This window comes from Schistocerca serialis, chromosome 4, assembly GCF_023864345.2.
Source record: "Schistocerca serialis cubense isolate TAMUIC-IGC-003099 chromosome 4, iqSchSeri2.2, whole genome shotgun sequence".
Classification (NCBI taxonomy): Eukaryota; Metazoa; Arthropoda; class Insecta; order Orthoptera; family Acrididae; genus Schistocerca; species Schistocerca serialis.
Window position 1 is genome coordinate 514,738,546 of NC_064641.1, and position 22,279 is coordinate 514,760,824.

At 44.9% G+C, this 22,279-nt stretch overlaps 1 protein-coding gene across 1 annotated transcript in view; it reads left to right on the plus strand.

Annotated features, from left to right (window-relative positions):
• Positions 1-22,279, plus strand: part of LOC126474580 (protein glass-like) — a gene marked incomplete at its 3' end in the record, with an annotated part of 151,919 nt that overhangs the window by 123,925 nt on the left and 5,715 nt on the right. Inside the window, exons 5-7 of the mRNA XM_050102055.1 lie at positions 2,319-2,507; positions 7,596-7,730; positions 15,031-15,225. Coding sequence (XP_049958012.1) covers positions 2,319-2,507; positions 7,596-7,730; positions 15,031-15,225 — 519 coding nt within the window. The remainder of the gene's footprint in view (positions 1-2,318; positions 2,508-7,595; positions 7,731-15,030; positions 15,226-22,279) is intronic.

A 22,279-nucleotide genomic window follows, 5' to 3' on the forward strand; every position in this document is an offset into this window, starting at 1 on the left:
TAACACCTGATAATAACAAGAAAACGAAGAATTACAATACAGTCCATTTCTACGGGACGTGCACGATATTCTTTCCACCTAAGCTGGTTCTACTGACTGTCGTGACCGATAATAACTCCTGGCGCATTCGGCTACACTGGAGTAATTGTAGTGGTAAGCTGTGCAACGGACAAACATCAAACCCAACCCAAATTAGAGGAAAATATAGACGACACAGTATCTAATCACAGTTACTGAGTGTACCAATGTCCTCCATCATACACGTCGAGCCTAAGTAAGACTAACAATTATTTTTCTAAACATTTACAATTTTAAGGTTTTAGCTGATGCACACTTTGTTTACAAGAAAACAGCTGCCTTTCAATGTTGATCAGCCGGCAGGGGTGGCCGAGCGGTTCTAAGCGCTACAGCCTGGAACCGCGCGACCGCTCCGGTCGCAGGTTCGAATCCTGCCTCGGGCATGGATGTGCGTGATGTCCTTAGGTTAGTTAGGTTTAAGTAGTTCTAAGTTCTAGGGGACTGATGACCTCAGTAGTTGAGTCCCATAGTGCTCAGAGCCATTTGAACCATTTTTCAATGTTGATCCGAGCCAGGACTCATTACCCCGCCTGGCCACTGCTGGAAACATCATTGCTTGTTCAGCATCTGATAGAAAGTCGTGTTCTGCTCCAGTTTCACAGGAAAACGGTTTGTCTTCTGCTTTTGCCGGTAACATAAATAATACGAAAAAGTAATATTAATAAATGCTACATCATTAATAACAGGACTAAAAATACGCTTATGATCCAAAACTGCCCACTGCCCACGACGAGGCTGAATGCCTCTTGGCCGTGTTGCGGGTATGAGAGGCATCAAGGAAAGAATGGAAGCGGGAGAGAGGCGAATGGATAGGCATTGTAGCGAATCCACTGATATAAGTCGTTTTGTCAAAGGGCACATTGTTGTGGCGCTGCGGCTGGAAACGAGAATCTATGAAACGGCGAAGCCCGTCGCTTGTTGGGGCACTACTTTCTTGAGGACGTGTTACCAAATGAACCTGTAATGGGTGGAACGTACTGCTCTTGTTTATGTCTTCTATATTTCCTCTGTCGATTCTATCAGGTACGGATCCCAGACTGACAGCAGTATTGGGATGGTGGTTCAATGAGGTTTTGGTAGGCTACCTCTTTTGTGGTTGTATCACACGTCTTCAGTATTCTTCAAATTAATCTCATTCTGACACCTTCCTTACCAGCGATTAGGTTTTTGTGGTCGTTCCACTACAAATCGCTCCAGGTTAATGCCCTGTTCCTTGACTACCAGCAGCATTCAAATGGTTCAAATGGCTCTGAGCACTATGGGACTTAACATCTGTGGTCATCAGTCCCCTAGAACATAGAACTACTTAAACCTAACTAACCTAAGGACATCACACACATCCATGCCCAAGGCAGGATTCGAACCTGCAACCGCAGCAGTCGCGCGGTTCCGGACTGAGCGCCTAGAACCGCTAGACCACCGCGGCCGGCGTCCAGCAGCATTCGATACGGATCTACATTGCCACCTAATGAACAAATTATGAGTACGGAATATCAGACCAGTTGTGTAATCAGATTAAAGAGTCCCTGGTAAACAGAACACAGAGTCCGCAGCTCGTGGTCGTGCGGTAGCGTTCTCGCTTCCCGCGCCCGGGTTCCCGGGTTCGATTCCCGGCGGGGTCAGGGATTTTCTCGGCCTCGTGATGACTGGGTGTTCTGTGATGTCCTTAGGTTAGTTAGGCTTAAGTAGTTCTAAGTTCTAGGGGACTGATGACCATAGCTGTTAAGTCCCATAGTGCTCCGAGCCATTTGAACCATCTGAACACAGAGAAAAATTTAACCGCAAAAATAATTTCGTGCGGTCTCCTAGGAAGTGTTATAGGACTATTACTATTCCAATACACTTAAATAACTTTGTGGATTATGGCGTAAGTTCAATGTGCTACTGAGTACGTGACATTCATAAAAAAGAAGAAAATTACAACAAATATTTCATCTGACGTTTGAAATTCTTGAAGCAGTAATGATAACACATGATATGACAACAACTATTTTCTAGCGTGGATCTATAATCGTAGATAATCTGCAATGATTGTGGAAATTTGTGGGGAATTTAAAAAAAACTGTAATTGAATGAGGGCAAATGATTTATTTGACTGCTGGATAGTAAACAGGTTGGTTGTTATTGCGAACCATTTTATTCGAGAGGTGAATATCAACAAGTGACTTAATTTATTAGCTGAAGTGACGTGCGTTCGATTGTGGCGGTAGCTGCAGGTGTGTTTGCTGCGCGGGTTGCAGATGCAGTGGGCGCCCGGGCCGACGGCGTCGCCGGTGTACCCGATGCAGACCGCGCAGGCGCAGGCGCTGCTGAGTCCGCAGGGCTACGGCGGCGGCGCCACCTACTCCTTCACGGCCGACTTCCGACCGCCGGCCCAGCAGCAGCAGCCGCAGGTCCCCGCTGCCGCACCCACCCAGCCCACGCACCAGGTACCACACGCATACGAACCTCGTACAGGCACACATTTGCCAGTTTCGTGGCACTAGTGGGGCATTAGCAACTACTGTCCTGCAGCAGTAGACCGCTTACCCCCACCTCACACCTCGCGGCCCCACGAACTAGGATCCAGTTGAGGTAGGATGGCTCACGTATATTTACGACACATACAGTCGTACTGTAAGTGCAACCACATTAGCGGGGCAACTGTGAAGAGGCCAGATAAACATGTGGTTCCTGAAGAGGGATCTTTGCTTTTGGAGTGATCTGGCCCTGTAACATTAGCTAACACGACCTTTCTATGTTGATATTGAAAACGGCTGAAAACAAGAGGAACCTAAAACCATTATATTTCCTGAATACATGCAGCTCCACTGTATGGCTCAACGACGATAGACTTCTCTTGGATAAAATATTCCCAAGCTAAAATAGTCAATTGGATATCCAGAAAGGAGCTAATCAGGAAGTTTTTGTCATCTGAAAAAACAAAACTGGCGTTTTGCGGGCTGGTGTATGCAATGTTAGATCCATTAGTTTGCTGATGCTATTGTAATTCAGTCAGAGACGAAAAGGGGCTTGCAAGAGCATTTGAATGGAGTTGATAATGTCTTAAAAAGAGATCATAAGAGGAATACAACAAAATTAAAACTGTTAAAACAGCTATCACTGATATAAATAAATTGTAATATGGGACGCTAAAGGTTGTCGATGAGTTTTGCTACAGGGGCAGGCTGTGAGGTATTAAAACAGAATAGCTGGATCCTGAAGGGAATGAACTAATATCGCGTCCCTATGGATTTGCCGATCACATCTAATCCGTACCTTATCATACTCTTGGCATTATGCTGAAGGCAGCATCGATGGACTCTGGATACTCAGAGTTCAGCTCGCTTTCTGTCCTCAGAACTCGAAAAGAAACAAAGTTTTCTGCGCCCGCAAGGCTTGCCTCGTCACTTGTCTTTTCCGACATTTGGCGTCGAAGTTTACTCCTCCATCTCCTAACATAAAATCTTTACTTTTTCATCGCCTAGTGTGAAGTGTTATCTTCCTGACGCTCTGTAACTTGGCTGCTTTTCCCCAGAGCAGGAACTCGTTGGTCAGTGGTGGCAGACATTGTGAGTTACGTCCAGTGAAACTCAAGTAAAGTTGTAAACAATCTCCTCTTTCTGATTTGCTGTTTCCTGCTAATAGTGCTCTGAGGTGAGGAGGCAGACAGAAAATCTCTCCTACTACGTGATATAATTTCCAAATTAATCTATGAGATGGCTAACAGGTAGGCACAACTGTATGTTCTATGGAAAATAACTGTGTATTACGAAAATTTAAACCAAACGCTATTTCGCGACGTCGCTTCTCAGGTAACGATGATTCACATGCTGAGCTCTGGGAGGCGACACCTGGAGAGACATCTCTTATCTTGCCGAAAGGTTTTACGAGCAATACTGCGCTTTTCCCACAGAAAGAGGCCGTCGCATGTCCTGTTCACAGAGCGTGGCACGAGGGAACTGAATACCAGTCTGTATCTCTGAGGATGCGACTCCGCCTCTGATTATGAACTTTTTATGGTAGCCAGATCTTCTTAAAGGGATACTTATCTTTTGATAGCCAGCCTTTAGGTTCCCAACTGCGCAGTCCCTTCACTGTACCTAAAAGATGGAAGAGTCACTGGGAGCACTGAATCTCGATGTAGCGTCAGTGATAGAGTACTTGATCACGGTAAATGAGTTTAAAAATGTTCCAAAATGTGCTAGGTGACAGTTTCAGAAAAAACATGTCACCTAACACCAGTCATGCCGATAAGAAAGACAAGCACGGCCGATGCGCCATGACAGTCCGATGTCGGAGACACCGCCCTGGACTCCAAGTCCAAATGCTATCGCCTGCCCGCAGCCGACTCCAGCCGTCTGCCCAGATTCACCTGCCTGTTGGCTCTCAGAGTCAGTGACTGCAAGAGGTAAACAAGACCTTGCGTCACACTCTGCATGACCCGGTACTGCACGCAAAGCTCGTCCGCCACTTCTGCCCATGGGATCCGGAGCTGCCTTGAAACTGTTTCTGCTTTCAAGTCGTACCACAAGACTGCCAATCGCCATGTCGCATTGTCACAGCGAGACTCGGCGTGGCGCTGCCTCCTCCAATAAGCCGACAACAGCTCCCACTCGCAGGACTTGAGCGCCTAAAGCCTGTCTCTGCCATGTGAGTCTGGTGATTTATACTGCAGTGCTGCTCTTTGAACTCACTCAAAATGGAAATCAAGCGTTCGGCTGTTAAGCTGCGACGTAAGCCATGCTCGACGAGTGAGAACTGGAGTTGAAATATTCAGTTTCCAACTGTCTTACAATGGGTTCTCATCGACGGAAGTACGTTGTGTTTCGGGATTGACTGTCAGTTCAACGCATTAATGCTAAGGGGATTGGTTTAACATAGGGCTTTAATGGAGAAACTTTTCTAAAACTACCCAACTTGGCTGACAGGCTTCAACTGATGTCTGTGCACAGCATGTATAACGCCAACTCTCTTTTATTTTCACCTCCTTGGGAGCGATTAGCTCGGCGGGAGGGAATACAAAATGTGTCGCGAAATTTCAGATTTACGACACATATTCCATACATGCTCAGTCGGGCACAAGTCCAATGAAGTGCTGCTCAAGGAAGTCAACGAAGACCTCTTTGAATGAATAGCACAGTTGTTGTCCTGCCTAAAGAGCACATCGTAATCACTGATGGGATAAAAGGTAGTTGAAGAACAGCCAAGGCATCGAAAAAGTACAGTAACAAGTCCAGCCAGAATCAATAGCATATACTTGAGGAATTCCGGAGGAAATGCGCTCGTGGTCCATTGCTGGACACCGGTGTCGGCGACGGGCGCTGATCCATAGTCTAACTTTGGTCGTCGGCTGCTGCGTGAGATCGGATATGCTCTCCACGTGCACTACGGTCAGCTGCTCGCAGACCACCATCACTCCCTGGACACGGTACAGGAGATGTCTTGCCTTACATATGGCACGTTACCACGGGACGAGCAAATGGAATTATTAGAGGACTTGATGGAGGAGGAGGAGGTCACTGCAGCTATACTTGCCTGCGTGCCCCACAGGTCGCCAAGATCGGACAGCCTCCTGTTCGAGTTCTACAGGACCTACTGCCAGTTACTGACGCCGGCCTGGACTGACGTATGCCGTGACCTGATGTCTCCTGCGGTACAGCTTTCTGGTACCTTCGTGGAGGGGCTGCTCGTTCCTGTCCATAAACCAAACGGTGGAACCTGCAACAGTGACGTCACTCCCTCCTTAACTCTGGCTTGAAGATCTTTACGGGGCTTTTGGTGGCACGTCTCTGAAGTGTCGCCCGTTTCGTGGTCTCCCACGATCAGGCGTCTTTAGGAGGCGATCACTACATCTAGACTGCCTTGCGTCAATACCGTGACACGATCGCTCTTGCGCGGACACAGCGCATGGCGGGATTTTGGCCTCCCTAGATTTTAGCTAGGCTTTCGATAGAGTTGATCACTCCTATCTGGCAGAAGCGATGCGGTATGCGTTATTCCTAGACAGCTTCCTGGAGGTGATAATGCGTCTGCTACTGTGTGCAACATCTTGGATCCTGTACAATGGTCGTGTTACGCCGCTTGTCCTGATACAATGATCAGTGCGGCAAGGATGCCCTCTTTTTGCGTTCGCCGGGCGTGGTGGCCGAGCGCTTCTAGGCGCTACAGTCTGGTACCGCGCGACCGCTACGGTCGCAGGTTCGAATCCTGCCTCGGACATGGATGTGTGTGATGTCCTTAGGTTAGTTAGGTTTAAGTAGTTCTAAGTTCTAGGGGACTGATGACCTCAGAAGTTAAGTCCCATAGTGCTCAGAGCCATTTGAACCTTTTTTTTGCGTTCCTGTACGCTTTCTCCGTGGGACCGCTACTTTACGGCCCCCTGGATGAGTGGTGTCCTACGGCTCTGCTTCAGGCAGCGTCATTAACATCCGCAAATCTCTTGCGCTGCCTATAGGATGTGGATCGCCCGATGAATGCACCGCTCCCCAAGGATCTACGATGTGATAAGATGTCAATTTTACGGTGATTTGATGTGACCTGTGACAACAGTAGGCGCATTTACGCCGAATTCGGGCGGAGCTCCTTGACCATCGGCTCCGAAACTTGGATATGCTGGAAAGGATACGGTATGCAAACGATTATGTCGCGTCGCGAATATCGCAAGTGGCCCAGAATTTTCCCATCCCGCCGTCAATAGCCAGGTGCATGTTAGCCGCATTGTGTTTCTTTGTCAGTCATGTTATTTAAAGTCAGCTATGAGTCTTTCACCCTCCTGAGGATCAAAGGAGGCCTCGATCTCTACCAAGTCCGTCACCGAGCTACAACACTCTTTCTAAGTACGCCTGTCAAGATGTGGCGTACTCCGACTTGTCTCAGTGGCCTCAGTCGTGGCCCCAGAGTCGCTGACAGACGTCGCAGCGCCCGTTTTCTGCTTGGGCAATTTATTTCTTGAACACAGCTGCATCCGGACCATGCTTCTCGCTCCACGTCTACGGACGGCCAAGATAGCGTATGCCTCGCTGCAATCGCAGCTTCCGCCGAATGTGGTTAAAGGAAAACACCCCCTCGTCCCTACTCTTGCGTCCACCTGGTACGTGACAATCTGGTATGCTAGTCGCGTCTTTACCGGATGGATCTGGCGGCTTCGCCATTATGTACCACGCTTGACGTTCAAGACGAAGATGGCCACAGACTTGCCTACCGCGACACGAGCGAAGTTTGACGTTTGGTCCGTTAGATGCTGACGTTCATCATAGGCACAACTCCTGACAACGTCGTCGTACAAATGCTTCTCTTCCTGGCCACTCAGTGACTTGGAGTAGCGGGCATGTTGTCCACTACCTGTTTGGGGCTGGTGCCAAACCAGCCCTCGATTTCTGTCAAAATCTTAATGACTGACATTGTGAAGTTGTCAAGAACGATAAATATCAACAATATTTTAAGAACTTTCTCCGCAGTGCTTTCCACAACTCCCCTCGCAGCTGAATCATACATGCTATGAGCAGCTGACACATACACCTTCTTCCATTTTACAGGTTCGGTCCCCTCAATGGTTATTCATACACCCTTGCGAGAAGCCGTACATCGACGGTCTACTGATGCGTCGTCAGCATGCAGGGTTTCTGCCGCTGCTGTTGAAGGCGATCGCTAGTCTTTTCGAGGATGTGCTGGTGAGGGGGAGACGGATTAATAATATAATACAAATGAGTAAAAAATAAATATAAAATAAAAAATAATAAAAGACCTTAAGGCCTTCCTTCTATCGTTTTCTGTTTTTGGTAGACGTCTTGGGGTCTTAATGATAGGGGCCAACGCCTGAAGTGATGCATTATTTTTTTTTTTCTTTTTGGAGTGACGGGGGTGGGGGTTCGGTTCATTTTTAAATTTAGGGAAACGTGGTGGTGGCATTAGTTTTTTCTTATATATATGTGTGTGTGTTCTTAGATATAGCCAGGAACGTAGGAAAAAGGGAAAAATCCTGTTATACATTGTAAATAAAATATTTCGGCACGAAGGACAATAAAACATCTGCGAATGCTGTTGGGAAAAAAGAGGGTAGCGTCTACGATTAGTAATCAAAATGTCCTCGGTACGGGATTCGAACCCAGCCATCGCTTAAATTTTGAATAAAGCCCTTCAGCAGCGGTGGTCGAAGACTTCCAGCATAAGAAGTCACAGTCATTCAGCCAACGGCATGGTGAAAAAGGGGCGGAGGAGTGGGCAGAGGTTCAGGGCATTCTCTTGCCCCTGGGGTGGGAAACTGCCCCTAAAGGCGGAAGAGGCAGCAACGTTCAACAACATGTGGATGCGGAAGCCAATGGAAACCACTGAAGTAAAGACACACACAATTTGTATACACAGGAAATGTGGTCTGCAATCCAAAAAGTGTCATGATGATCTTTTCATTGGCAAAATGTTCTGGTCCATCCCACTTTCGGGCCTCCGGGAGGGGACTGCCAATGGAGAGGAGACCATGAGAAGTAAACTGAATTGCTCTGCGAGTTGGCGCGTGGAATGTCAGAAGTTTGAATGTGGTGGGGAGCTAGAAAATCTGAACAGGGATAAGCAAAGGCTCAATCTAAATATAGTGGGAGTCAGTGAAGTGAAATGGAAAGAAGACAAGGAATTATAGTCAGGTGAACATAAGATAATATCAACAGCAGGAGGAAAATGAATAACATGAATAGGATTTCTTATGAATGAACTGCAGTGAAAAGTTCAGTAAAAGGGTTGTTCTCATCAGAATCGACAGCAAACCAACATCGGCAACGATATTTCAGGTATGCTAGCCGACGTTGCAAGCCAAAGATGAGGAGATAGAGAAAGTATATGAGGATACTGGACAGGTAAGTCTGTACATAAAGGGAGATGAAAATCTAATAGTCATCGGGGATAGGAATGCGGCTGTAGGGAGAGAAGCACACGAAAGGGTCATGGTTGAATATGGACTTGCCAGAGTGAATGAGAGAGTAGAAAGACTAATTGAGTTCTGCAATCAGTTGTAGGTAGTAGAGCGGTTCTAGGCGCTTCAGTTTGGACCTGCGCGACCACTACGGTCGCAGTTCGGAATCGTGCCTCGGGCATAGATGTGTGTGATGTCCTTAGGTTAGTTAGGTTTAAGTAGTTCTACGTTCTAGGGGACTGATGACCTCAGAAGTTAGTGGATAGTCTACTGAGTGCAGAATATGGATTGGAAGTAAGTCAAAGAAAGACGAAAGTAATGAAAAGCAGCAGAAATGAGAACAGTGAGAAACTAAATATCATAATTGATTATCACGAAATAGGCGAAGTTAAAGAGATATGCTTCTTAGGCAGCAAAATACCCATGACGGATGGAGCAAGGTGGACGTAAAAAGCAGAATATCACTGGCAAAGTGGCATTTCTGCCCAAGAGAAGTCTACTAGTGCCAAACATAGGACTTAAACTGCGGAAGAAATTTCTGAAAATGTATGTTTGGAGCACAGCATTGTGCGGTGGTGAAACATGGACTGTGGGAAAACCGTAGCTGAAGAGAATCGAAACGTTTGAGATGTGGTGCTACAGAAGAATGTTAAAATTAGGTGGACTGATAAGGTAAAGAAAGAGGAGGTTCTCAGGACAATCGGCGAGTAACACGAAGGGATAGGATGGTAGGGCATCTGCTAAAACATCACGGAATGACTTCCATGGTACTAGAGGGACCTAGAGGGTAAATACTGTAAAGGAAGGCAGAAATCGGAATACGTCGAACAAATAATTGATGATGTACGTTGTAAGTGCTACTTTGAGATGAAGAGGTTGATACAGGAGAGGAATTCGTGGCGAGCCGCATTAAACAAGTTAGAAGGGGGGGAAAAGTGAGAGAATGGCTCCTACATCTCATGGGAATGACATGTTGATGACAGAAAGAGACCGATGCTGCTGCTGCGGTATCTTCTTTTTTCTCTTTTCTGTTACTTCTCTTCCCCAACAGGATAGTAATACTCGCAGCAGACAAAATCGCCAGAGATTCAACGACGTTTTAATTATATGAAACAGAGAAAAAATTCTGTTATAGAATACACAGGCCACTAGCCGTTAAAACTGTAACGCCAGGAAGGATGAAACTTTACGTTAGTTTACATACTGTGCTTAAACAATACAGTGGATAATGTACATGACTGAATTTTCAGATGTTATAGTGGTATACAGGATGCGAGACATAGTTCATGGGACTGCCACCTCGGGCAGCAGCAATGTTTCTCATTCGACTGGACATCGAGTCGAACCGAATTGCGACGATAGATATGGGTTAATCATTCCCTGATGTTTCAACTCACAAATGCATCGCACCTACTCCCCATCACAGATTTCACCTAAATTTACGAAATATGTAGAGTTTGGTCAAAAATGAAAGTGACGGAACTGGCGGTTTCAGATGGCCAAGTGTTTAGAAAAAAATAGCATTTTTGGTGCGAGCCGGGCGAGGCGCCAGTCACTTATGTTCGCAGTATCCAGGCAGCGATTGGTGCAGCGGAAAGAGTGCACGACAGTAATCACAGGGTCGTGTGGTCGAGTCCATGTGCAGAAATATCTTTTTTCAGTTTTTATGTTACTTGCTTGCAAATAAACCTCTGTAATATTGAGTATGTTGTATTTATTAATATACTCATAAAGGGTATGAAAAGGAAAGGCAAAGGTAAATTTGGAATTAGGACAGCTTTACTTCCGTCAGTAACTCGTGCCCTACCTTCGAAACTTCAAGAAGCTCTCCTGCGAACCTTGGAAAACTAGAAAGGATATTGCGGAGACATGACTTAGCCACAGCCTGGGGGATATTTCCGAAATGACACTTTCATTCTACAGCGGAGTGTGCGCTGATATGAAACTTCCTGGCAGATAAAACTGTGTGCCGGACAGAGACTCGAACTCGGGGCCTTTGGCTTTCGCGGGTAAGACCTCGACCAACTGAGTGCCGACTGTTCACTTGCGTGCTTGGGTAGCTCAATAGGTAGAGCACTTGCCAGCGAAAGGCAATGGTCCCGAGTTCGAGTCTGTGTCCGGCGTACAGAAGTTTCAAATGAGCTCACACTCCGCTGCAGAGTGAAAATTTCATTGTGGAACCCGAAGGTTCGTTTGAACACAAGTATGCCTTACTAGGCTGCTGAATTCCTCCGATCTCCAATCCGTGGTGGAACTCGGAATTTTCCACATTAGCAATTTCAGACGAAAAATAAATGATAACTGACAAATAAAAGTTACACGACTACCCAGGGTTCGAAACCAAGACTTCTGAATTGATAGCATGGAATGTTACAACTGATCCACCAAGTCACATTATTAAGCTTTACAGCCGTACAAAACACGATGATCTCAATAAATAGTTCCATAAGGGAAACAGCCGTAAGCAAGGGCTAAAATATGTTGCAGATGGAACAAAATATAAACAACAAACTGTTGATAACGTGTTTAAAACCTTAATAACAGTTTCAGGCTTGAAATAACCTTCAACTACTGTTACGCACTGGATTCATAATTCACATTCAAATGACTTTGCAGATCATTCTAATCTCTGGCTGTTGCTTTACATGTTAAGTGAATACAAAAGTGAAGCTGGCAGTACTAGTTCTACGTTTTGGAAGTTATCGTGAAAACCTTAACGGTGTTGAGGAGGAGACACCTTCTATAGCAAGACGGTTCAAAAATGGTTCAAATGGCTGTGAGCACTATGCGACTTAACTTCTGAGGTCATCAGTCGCCTAGAACTTAGAACTAATTAAACCTAACTAACTTCACACACATCCATGCCCGAAAGAAGGTTCGAAACGTTTCGTCCGTTATATATCATTCAGTTGATAACAACGATTTTGACACAGATATGAAGGCTTCAATACAGTAATGGATAGTAACACAGCAAAAGGAATGCTTATCAAAAATTTTCTGCTAGAGGAAAACAAACGTGTGCCACTGATGATGAGTACTAAGTCACTCTCTTTAACTGTTGCTTAGCAACTAATACTACGTAATGCACCAAATGTTTCCAACCTTCTCGATGTAGAACATTTTTCTTCAATCCACCTTGGGACTTCATCTTAATCTGCAAAACCCACAAAGTGCGTTGCGCCAAGAAGTTTGTGAAACAGACAGATATGTTTGGGAAGCAGCAGCATCTTGCTGTATAAACAGGCCGTACTGTATGGTTGGTGACCCCGCTGCAAATGTATAGAAGATTGAACCATGATGGTGTTTTCATCTGAGGAGTTATACAACATCTTACCACTACAAAATCAGCAGCAAGTTCACTTAATATTACTCCAATGAGTTTGGTCTGTGGAATGTGCTTAGAGATAAAGGAAACAAAAAATCCCGCAACGTTTTCGAAAGACAAAGTCGCTCACTAATGACGTCTTCAGCAGTTTTGATACTAGAACTGGTTTGTATCTTCATATGTGTAATCATGTTCCAGACAGACGACAACACACTCACATTTCGTTGTGGTATTCAGTTCCATCAGAAATTCTCTTTTCATCTCATCAATAGTGGCAAAACGGACGTCTTTTCATGTTTTTCTTCAGCCTCGGGAATAGAAAGAAGTCGCAGGGGGCCATGCCCATCAAATATGTTGAGGCAACATAATGGTTTTGTTTTCTGCCAAAAAGTCACGAACAAGCATCGAGGTATGATTGGGATCATTATCTTGATGCAATTTTGACGAATGGTTTTGTCACAGTGCTGGTCGTTTTCTTCAGATTGTTTCAAGCAAACGGCGCATAACTTCCAGGAAGTACTCCTCGCTGACCGTACGACCATAAGACAGAAGTACTCCTCGCTGACCATACGACCATAAGACACGAACTTATGATGCACTGTCTCGTTGTAATGTAAGAAAACGGTAAGAAAAGCCTTCTCGAATTTTTTCAGTCTTGGCTCTTCAGACAGTTTCCATTGGGACGACTGGGCATTTGTTTCGACTTAATACCAGTGTACCCAGCTTTCGTCGTTTGTTAGAACCATGTTTATAAGTTGTGGACCGATGTCGACGTCATTCAGCAATTACTGAGCGATGTCTATGCAACGTCGTTTTTGGTCGACATTGAAAAATTCCGGAACAAAGTATGCTGCAACACGTTTCATGCCCAAAACATGTGAAAAATTGATTAGCATGAACCACAGGCTATGCCGAAATCATCAGCATCCCTCTGATGGTGATAGGGCGATTTTCCAGACACGTTTTCTATACTTCTTCCGTATTGTCGTTAGCAACCGATGTGCTACAGCGTACAGGACGGTCGTCGTCTTCAACGTCTTCTCGACCCTCTTCCTAAGTTTCATACCACTCGTAAACTCTTGTCTTGCTTTCAAATGGCTCTAAGCACTATGGGACTTAACATCTGAGGTCATCAGTCCCTTAGACTTAGAACTACTTAAACCTAACTAACCTAAGGACATCACACACATCAAAGGCCGAGGCAGGATTCGAACCTGCGACCGTAGCCTGCGCTCGGTTCCGGACTGAAGCGCCTAGAGCCGCTTGGCCACAACGGCCGGCTCTTGTCTTGCTCATAGTAGATTTTCCAAAGGCCACGGTCAACATTTCGAATGCAGTGCTGCACTTCATTCCATTTTTCAAGCAATATTTAACTCAAAATCTTTGAGCCATCATTTTTGAAAGTAAAAATCGAGCACTTGAAAACATGTATAATCTCTTCGACTGCCAACAATAAAGTAAATATTCAAACAGCTTAAAATGCAAACATACATCAGGGCCATGTGTACCAACAAGATAAAACTAAGGGGAAATCGTATGTATAAAGCTCACGAAATTTAAAGAAATGTCCCGTTACTTTTTGATCGTAACTCGTAGATGTTGCGTTGGCATAAGAGCCAACACCGTGTTACTAGTGGAGGCCGAAATGCACGCGTTTTAGCTCACGCAGGCTGGCGTGAGGAGGAAAGAAGTATACTGACGTGAGGTCTGGAACATGACAAGGAATTAGAATTCAGAAAGCGGACGTAATTAGTTTGCTACTTAACTTTAATCCATTAATGATGAACGTCGCTCTTGACGGCACATTATTCACAATATTATCTGTTCAGAATTCATTCTAATTACTGAATATGGCGCCTTGCAAGGTCGTTGCAAATTATGTAACTGAAGGCTATGCTAAACTGTCGTCTCTGCAAATGAGAGCGTATATAGTCAGTGAACCAATCCTAGCAAAGTCGGCTGCACAACTGGGGCGAGTGCTAGGGAGTCTCTCTAGACTAGACCTGCCGTGTCGCGGCGCTCGGTCTGCAATCACTGATAATGCCGACACGCGGGTCCGACGTATACTAACGGACCGCGGCCGATTTAAAGGCTACCTCCTAGCAAGTGTGGTGTCTGGCGGTGACACCACAGTAGACGTGGAAAGAATGAATGAAACCATGTAAAATAGATAAATTGCTTTTCTTAAACACGAAATCTCATGTTTATCACCTGACTAGTGTAAAGCGACGATTTCGTCACCCTGTTGCTAATAATACGGAGTTCTTGAGAGAAATGGTTCAAATGGCTCTGAGCACTATGGGACTTAACGTCTGAGGTCATCAGTCCCTTAGACTTAGAACTATATGGGACTTAACGTCTGAGGTCATCAGTCCCTTAGACTTAGAACTACTTAATCCTAACTAACCTAAGGACATCAAACACATCCATGCTCGAGGCTGGATTCGAACCTGCGACCGTTGCAGCAGCGCGGTTTCAGACTGAAGTGCCTAGAACCGCTCGGCCACAGCGGGCGGCTGTTGAGAGGGATAATGGTGTGTTGTCTCATATTATTTATGTTTGAAATGGTAGGAGCAAAATCAATGGGCTTTCTGACAAGTACAACGGTGATTTTTATTTTCCAAGTGTGCAGTGAAGTTAGCGCCAGCCTCTTTCCCATCAAGAAGGTGGAGTCCATAGAGTGTGTTGTCACGTCACGTCTGACCCAGAGAGCTGCTACAGTGAGGGCGTCGTGTGTTGCGAGGTGGTGGGAGCGGCGCCGACGCTGCCGGTGCTGACGGCCGACATGGCGTCGCCGGCGTCGCGGGCGTCGGTGGGCGTGGCCCCGCGCGCCTCCCCTCGCCGCTTCCCGCCCCCGCCGGGCAAGATGGCCGCCACCATGACGCTGTCCGCCTCTGTATCCCCTCCGCCGCCTCCGCCGACCCACGTTCTTGATGAGGTAAGAGGGCAAGCGGTCTATAGTGAGAATACAAAGCTTTGCATGTATCAGCCTATTACGAGGGCGTGCTGAAAAGTATCGCCTCCGAATTTTTTATGTGAAAACTTATACACCTTTTTAAATAAAACAAACATTATTTTCTACATCTTTATTTTTCTTGTCTACATATTTGAACCCCTCTGCCTCCAGAGGGCACCGAATTGTAGCGTGAACACGGCGGTGTGTTACTTAACTATGTAGGTGCCTGAGAAACAGCATCCTGTAATCGACTATCGAATTCTAAGAGTTCGTCCACACATAGAGCACCCTCTTCTTCAGCGTGACAATTCCAAATAATACTCGAGCATTTGACATCTATAACTATCTGACACCTTGAGTTTACTGTCATCGATCATCTTCTATACAGTTCCGACTTCGCCCCATCCGATTTTCATCTGTTTCCAAAACTTCGAAAATAACTTCGACGACTGCACTTTGATAGTGATGAAGCAGTGCAATCAGAGGTGAGGTTGTGGCTTCGCCAACAAAGTCAAACTTCTACAGTGAAGGTGTCAACAAACTGGTCTCTCATTGGAAGAAATGTGTTCGACGCCAAGGTGACTATGTTGAGAAATAAACACGTAGACATGAGTAATAAGGATGTAGAATGTTAATAACGTTTGTTTTATTTAAAGGGCCTTAAAGAATTTTCACATAAAAAATTCGGATGCATTATTTTTCACCATGTCCTCGTCCATACACTATTCATTAACATTGCGAAAGACCACAAAGCTGCAACGATTATAAATATATATTACTGATATGCGTCCTGAAACCTACCGTCGCCTCGCTGAACTCTTTGGTCCACTATGACCTGTAGATGGTGAACGATTCAGACATATCCAGGGCGATAGTGGTGGAGACTGAAATGTTCGTCACTACCTTATAATAACAATAAAAAACTGAAGTAACACTGTCATGTGCCAATTGCATTTACTCTGCAGTATCTTATTGGCACGCTGACTTTTAACCTGACCTGCAGCCCGTCTAACAAATTCACAGGGTAAGAGTTTCCGTTACGTACAGCAACTAGAGCAACGTACTAGATCCTCAAGCAGGAGTGAAAAATAAACAGTCAATTTTTACATTGATGATCAGAGGTTAATAAAGGGAATGTAAACGAGCCGACGGACCGGGAAGATCTAAAATTTAGAACCAATAATTGAAAAAATATATTGTGCACCCAGGATTTACGTTTTGTTCAACGTACAAATATTTTTTACTCAAATTGCAGGAAAAGAGTGGACTAGTATTGACCATTCACATTCACTGCTTAACAAAGACAGTAACTGAAAAAAGAAATATTTTTTCTCTTTGTCAGCAGTCTTCTGACTGATTTGATGGACTCTCCTTTGTCAACCTCCTCGTCTCGGAGAAACACTTGCGCCCATTGTCCTCGATGATTTCTTGCACATACTCCAATCTCTGTCTTCGAGTACGTTTTTTACTTAAAGTATCATCCTGTCCTATCACCCTGCCCCTTCCTCTTTGCAGTGTCCTCCACATGTTCCTCTCTTCTCCAATTCTGCCGAGAATCTCCTCGTTTCTCATTTTATCAGCCCACCTAATCTTCAACACCCTTCTACAGAACCACATCCCAGACGCTTCGGTTCTCATTTTATTCCGGTATTCCCACAGTCTATTCTTCACCTCCATAAAATGTTCTCCTCCAAACGTATATTTTCAGAAATTTTTCCTAATAAGGTCGATATTTCCTATTAGTAGATTTCTTTTGGCCAGGAATGCTCTCTTTAGCTGTGCTAGTGTGCTTTTTATTCTCTTCTTACTCTTCCATGCTGTGCAGTACAACTGCTTTGCCTCGTACATTTCTTGGAGCCCAATTTTGATCTTAGGTTTATCCCTAGTTTTATATTTCCTCTACACCTTACTTTCATCTATATTCGAGTTACCCTCAGTACATCACTTAATCATTTTCTCTGAGAATAACAATTTCATCACCGAATCTTATCACTGATGGCCTTTCACTCTGAATGTTAATGCCGCTGGTGTTTGACACATTTCTCTGAGACAGAACACGAGTTCATTGTCCTCAGCGGCAGCAGCAATTTCGCACAAACAGGCTATCCCCCACCCTGTACCCCAGAGGCACGCCAAAGAGAAAAGGTGTATGAGAATGCACGGCGATAGGGCAGGTGCACTCCTGCCGAATGTCCGCTTCCCCTCAATTCCTTTCCAACAACTGACATGCCTTCTCGGTTCAGTTGGTACCGTCAAATTGCGGAGAAATTTGTCCACTCGCAACCCTTTTTCATGGTAACTACGTGAATTATATTTTGTTATTGTTACTAAACTAAGTGGGCAAAAGTCGCTAGGTGGGTTCTCCCATTGAAGATGTACCTGGTATGATGCTGGAATGTTGGCGTGGGGCGCGATATCTCAAGATTCTGTTGCAGACAATTATGTATTGTACCTGACAGTACGTCGGTAGTTAACTGATGTTGCACGTGGGATTATCGATGCAAGACACATGAATATTAACAGACCGGAGATTACACAAGAATTCGGGCTACCGCGGTCGACGGTGTCTCGGGCATGTCTTCAATGCCACAAATAAAATTTTTCCCACACTCGTTAAATGTCGCCCAGGAGGGCCCAAACTGTTTGCCAGAAGATCATCACGTCCTCTCCACAAAACCAGACTGCGCGAACGACCATTATTGTGGCTCAGATCGCCGCCGACTTGAATGTGCGGCCTCAGGAAAGTTTTTTAATCAGGGATGTGCGGAGAAAAATGTTTCGCAAAGCAGTCACGAGCCGACGACCGACATCACATCGGGTGTCTCCCAAAGACTTCAGGCCACTCACTGCAACATGCACATTAAGATTCAGTTGATAGTATTAAGATTAAATGGAACAAGGTCTACCTCCCGTCCAGTGATATCCAGCACTCTGCAGTCTGAGGTCAACTAGTCTTGCCGTCTGCTTCCTGGTCTTCCAGAGGGTCTTGAGCTTCCTATCTTCTTGTCATATATCTGAAGGCCTATTCGGCATGGTCCATTATGACAACAAGGCCTGCCCATTGAAAACGTCTCGCTTTGGCAACGTTCACTTCCGAGGGTTGGTCGATTAGCTTTGCTAGTTCTTCGTTGGTTGGACCTCCAAACCCAGCGTCTGTAGTTCTTGGTCAATTTTTTTGCAAAGACTTTTCTGTACACTTTGTTTCCGAAGACAGAGTTAGTGCTGGTCTTTTTCGGTCAGGCTCCACACTCCGACTCTGTGTAGCAGTAATAAATAGCCTGGTGAGTTTGTTGTAGAGCTTCGGTTTGGTTTCCTGGCCAAGATTTTGGAGGTGAAATGTGATAATTACGGCCTCTTAATTCAGCCAGGTAGCAAAACCGGAAAGGGCTGGACCAGCGGGGATTTTACACACTTCATTCACTGGGAGAACACAAACTTATTTTACACAGTTTCAATCACATAACAGCCAGTTAAGGCTTTTTTAAAATAATTAAAAGCCCAAGTAATGAGACTCATTTGAAATTCAATCCCAATTTAAATAATATACAGAAAATTTAAAATTAACTTTAAGCCAGTATGACTTAACATTCATTAAGGCGAGGCACCCCTTGTATAGTTTGCTTGCTTAGATAGGTGGTAACGTGCTCGCCTCCCATGGAAGCGGGCCCGGGTTCGATATCCGGCCGGGTTGGAGATTTTCTCCGTTCGGGGACTGGGTGTTACGTTGTCCTCACCACCGGCGCGCAAGTCCCCCAATGTGACGTCGACTGAAGTAAGGCTTGCACTTGGCGGGCCAACTTACCCTGATGGGACCTCCCGGCCAACGATGCTATATGCTCATTTCCATTTTTTACCCCTTGCGTAAGACACAGAATGAAATAAAGGATAAAGTTGTAATAAAAGACGTAAATCTAAACAACACTACCAGAACAGATCAGAAGGGCCTTAATTACCAAATGCAAAAATAAAACATGATTTAAACTTGACTAATAAAAAACTAAAACAATGAAAAGCAATTTATCTCCAGTATCTAAGCAACATAATTTTGACCCCAGAAACATACATCTGTTGAAGATTTAACACTTTTCCAGTAACACAAGAGTAATTAAGTTACAACAGAATGAGGTACATGTTAGGATTCCGACGCACATCAAAGTCTGCTTAAGGTGAAGGCCACACGCAAACGGATACAAGTTCAGAATTATTCCAAGTACAAAAGTAATTTCCACAGGTACATTAAGTAGTGCGACTGCGATTGGAGGAAACAGCTCGAAAGACAGACAGCGGGGAGAGCTTCCGAGTGTATGCGCTTCAAATGAGGTAAACTCTAGCTAAGCAAGCATCCGTGGTAATTGGTAATACGAAACATTTCATTGCGCCTCCAATTGAAAACTACATGACTAATCGTTTACTTTAAAAATCAGGAGAATTAATGGGAGGCAGACAAGAACAGGTAACGCATACGCTAATGCACACCACCAACCTTCCAAATAAGCTTTCTTCGGCAACACTTCGCTTTACACTGGCTACAGGTTGACAATCACCACGGTTACATAAAGACAACACATAAAAGAAATTATAATATCAGCCAATAACTCAGTCTGAAACGTCTAAAGATCTTGGACTCTCATTGTCCTTCAATTACTTTGGAGACACGGGGGTCCGTATCCGATAAACAGAAGCAAGACAGATCAAAATAACAGTGAACACTCCCCTGACAGCTCAGTATCCTTCTGATAAACCACAGCACAAGCCATTCGGTAATTAGTAGCTTATACGGGATAACATGACCCCAGTGTATTCGCCCGCCAACGACAAACGCCACGGCGAAGAGGCCCCACGTGAAGCTCGTTACAGCTCCGTTCCTCAGCTCATACTGCCCACCAAACAGTCCACGATGCCCGGAGCCGCCACAGCAGACGGCGCTGCACTCCAACAGCAACGTGTTAGTCAAAGATCATTAGAATAGTGATATAGATACACTGCGAGAAAGCCACCATGGCTCAGAGGACAAGTTTTTGAAGGGAAAAGTAAACTTTGTTTGCGTTCTGTACTCTTGTTTGGTATTCGACTTGCTTCTATTGCAATCATTTACATTAATTTGAAGTTAGGAGTATTCTTGAGAGTATAGTTTTCTACCTGAAGGTCGTCACGTTGTCCTGTAGTTATATTTTGCTCTAAATGTTCAAATGACTCTGAGCACTATGGGACTCAACTTCTGAGGTCACCTAAGTAACCTTAGGGAAAAATATTTGTTTTGATGTCCCCTACAACCTCCCACAGTTTGTCGGTTTAAATACTTTTCACCCTGTATGTCTTGGGGAATTGCAAGTAAATCGTCGTTATTTCTGCTGGGTGACAAATTATGATTGTCTAGTGGATACGCGAGAAACTGAAGTAAAAAACAACAACAAAACGCTGCTAGTTAAAGAAGAAGTTTCATAAATTCTATGAGATTACACATGGAGAAAACAGCTGATAACTTCCATATTGGCTCACGCACCGCAAATTTTACGCTGAAATTTAATCTACTGTAGCTTTCATCTGTTACAGGAAAAATTACTTTAAATATAGGGAAAAGTTAGTGCCATCATTCCTAGGGCTCAGTAATCTGATGGTTCTACAGATTTCTGATCCATGCCGCCATTTATGTCATGTCTCAGACTAATGTCTCCTACATTCTAATGTAAGTACGAGAGCCTCCGCGGTCCTTATGGGTCCACATCGACACGGTAGAAGATCTCTGCAACCGTGGGCGAAACGTCAGTTTTATTCAGTGATACTTATTTTACAATGGGACCCGGCTATATATTCAGAAAGCTTTTATGTTAACTTAATACATTCTAGTTTCGAAGTACTCTCTAGTCTTTCATGCAGATTGTTGCCAAAGTGAAAAGTGGGGTATTCAGAGAGTGAATTCACACTCTGTGGCGGAGTGTGCACTGATCTGAAATTTCCTGGCAGATAAAAATTGTTGTGTTGGACCGGGACATGAACCTGGGACGTTTGCCTGCCGTAGCCATTTAATTCTGGAAACAACACCCAGGTTTTGGTTACACCCTGTCTCCGCAATAACCGTTCTTCCAGGAGTGCTAGTGCCACAAGATATGCAGGAGAAATTCCGTGTAGTTTGGAAAGTACTCCAGAAATCGATCTTGAGGGCAACACATGAGTCGTACTTCGATAGTTTAGTGGCCAGTCCCCATCTTAGATGTCTATCCTCGTCCTCCGTTAAGTTATATAAAACAATCAATTGCAGGAAATCCAACAGGTAGGAAGATATAAAATGAAATATGCCAACAGTAATCGTGCAGTTCCATACAGTTTCGGGACTACAGCCAGATGGCGTCGACTTCTTGGCACGGTATTTCGGATGACCGCCGTTCAGCCTTCTTCAAATGAGTTTGTAGCGCTGGAAATTGCTATTCGAGATCGCTAACTTTTCCGACCCCGGTAGCTGAGTGGTCAGCACAACAGAATGTCAATCCTATGGGCCCGGGTTCGATTCCCAGCTGGGTCGTAGATTTTCTCCGCTCAGGGACTGGGCGTTGTGTTGTCCTAATCATCATCATTTCATCGCCATCGACGAGCAAATCGCCGAAAGGGCGTCAAATCGAAAGACTTGCACCCGGCGAACGGTCTACCCGACGGGAGGCCCTAGTCACACGACATTTACAGTTTATGGCTAGCTTTATACCAGAAAATTGTCGCGGACCACGGAGATGCATGCGGAAAGATAGCCGCGCTACATAAACGACCTTTGTCGACTTTTGCACCCTCTTTGAATACTGCTCCATCTAAGACGCCCAGGCGATGCATAATGTTGGTACATCGTCCGCGCACTCTGTCGGAATGTGGACTTGCAGATTTAAAATTAAGATGTAAAATTAAGAAAACTAATTGTCGTTAAACGTGTCAGTAGTCATAAAATGTTTCCTTTCTGTAGCTATTAAAGAAATCACCGGTTCCCACGCCTTACCCAGTTGACAGCCGCCAAATGTATCTCCACCGATTTCTTAATAACTGAACCCCAGAA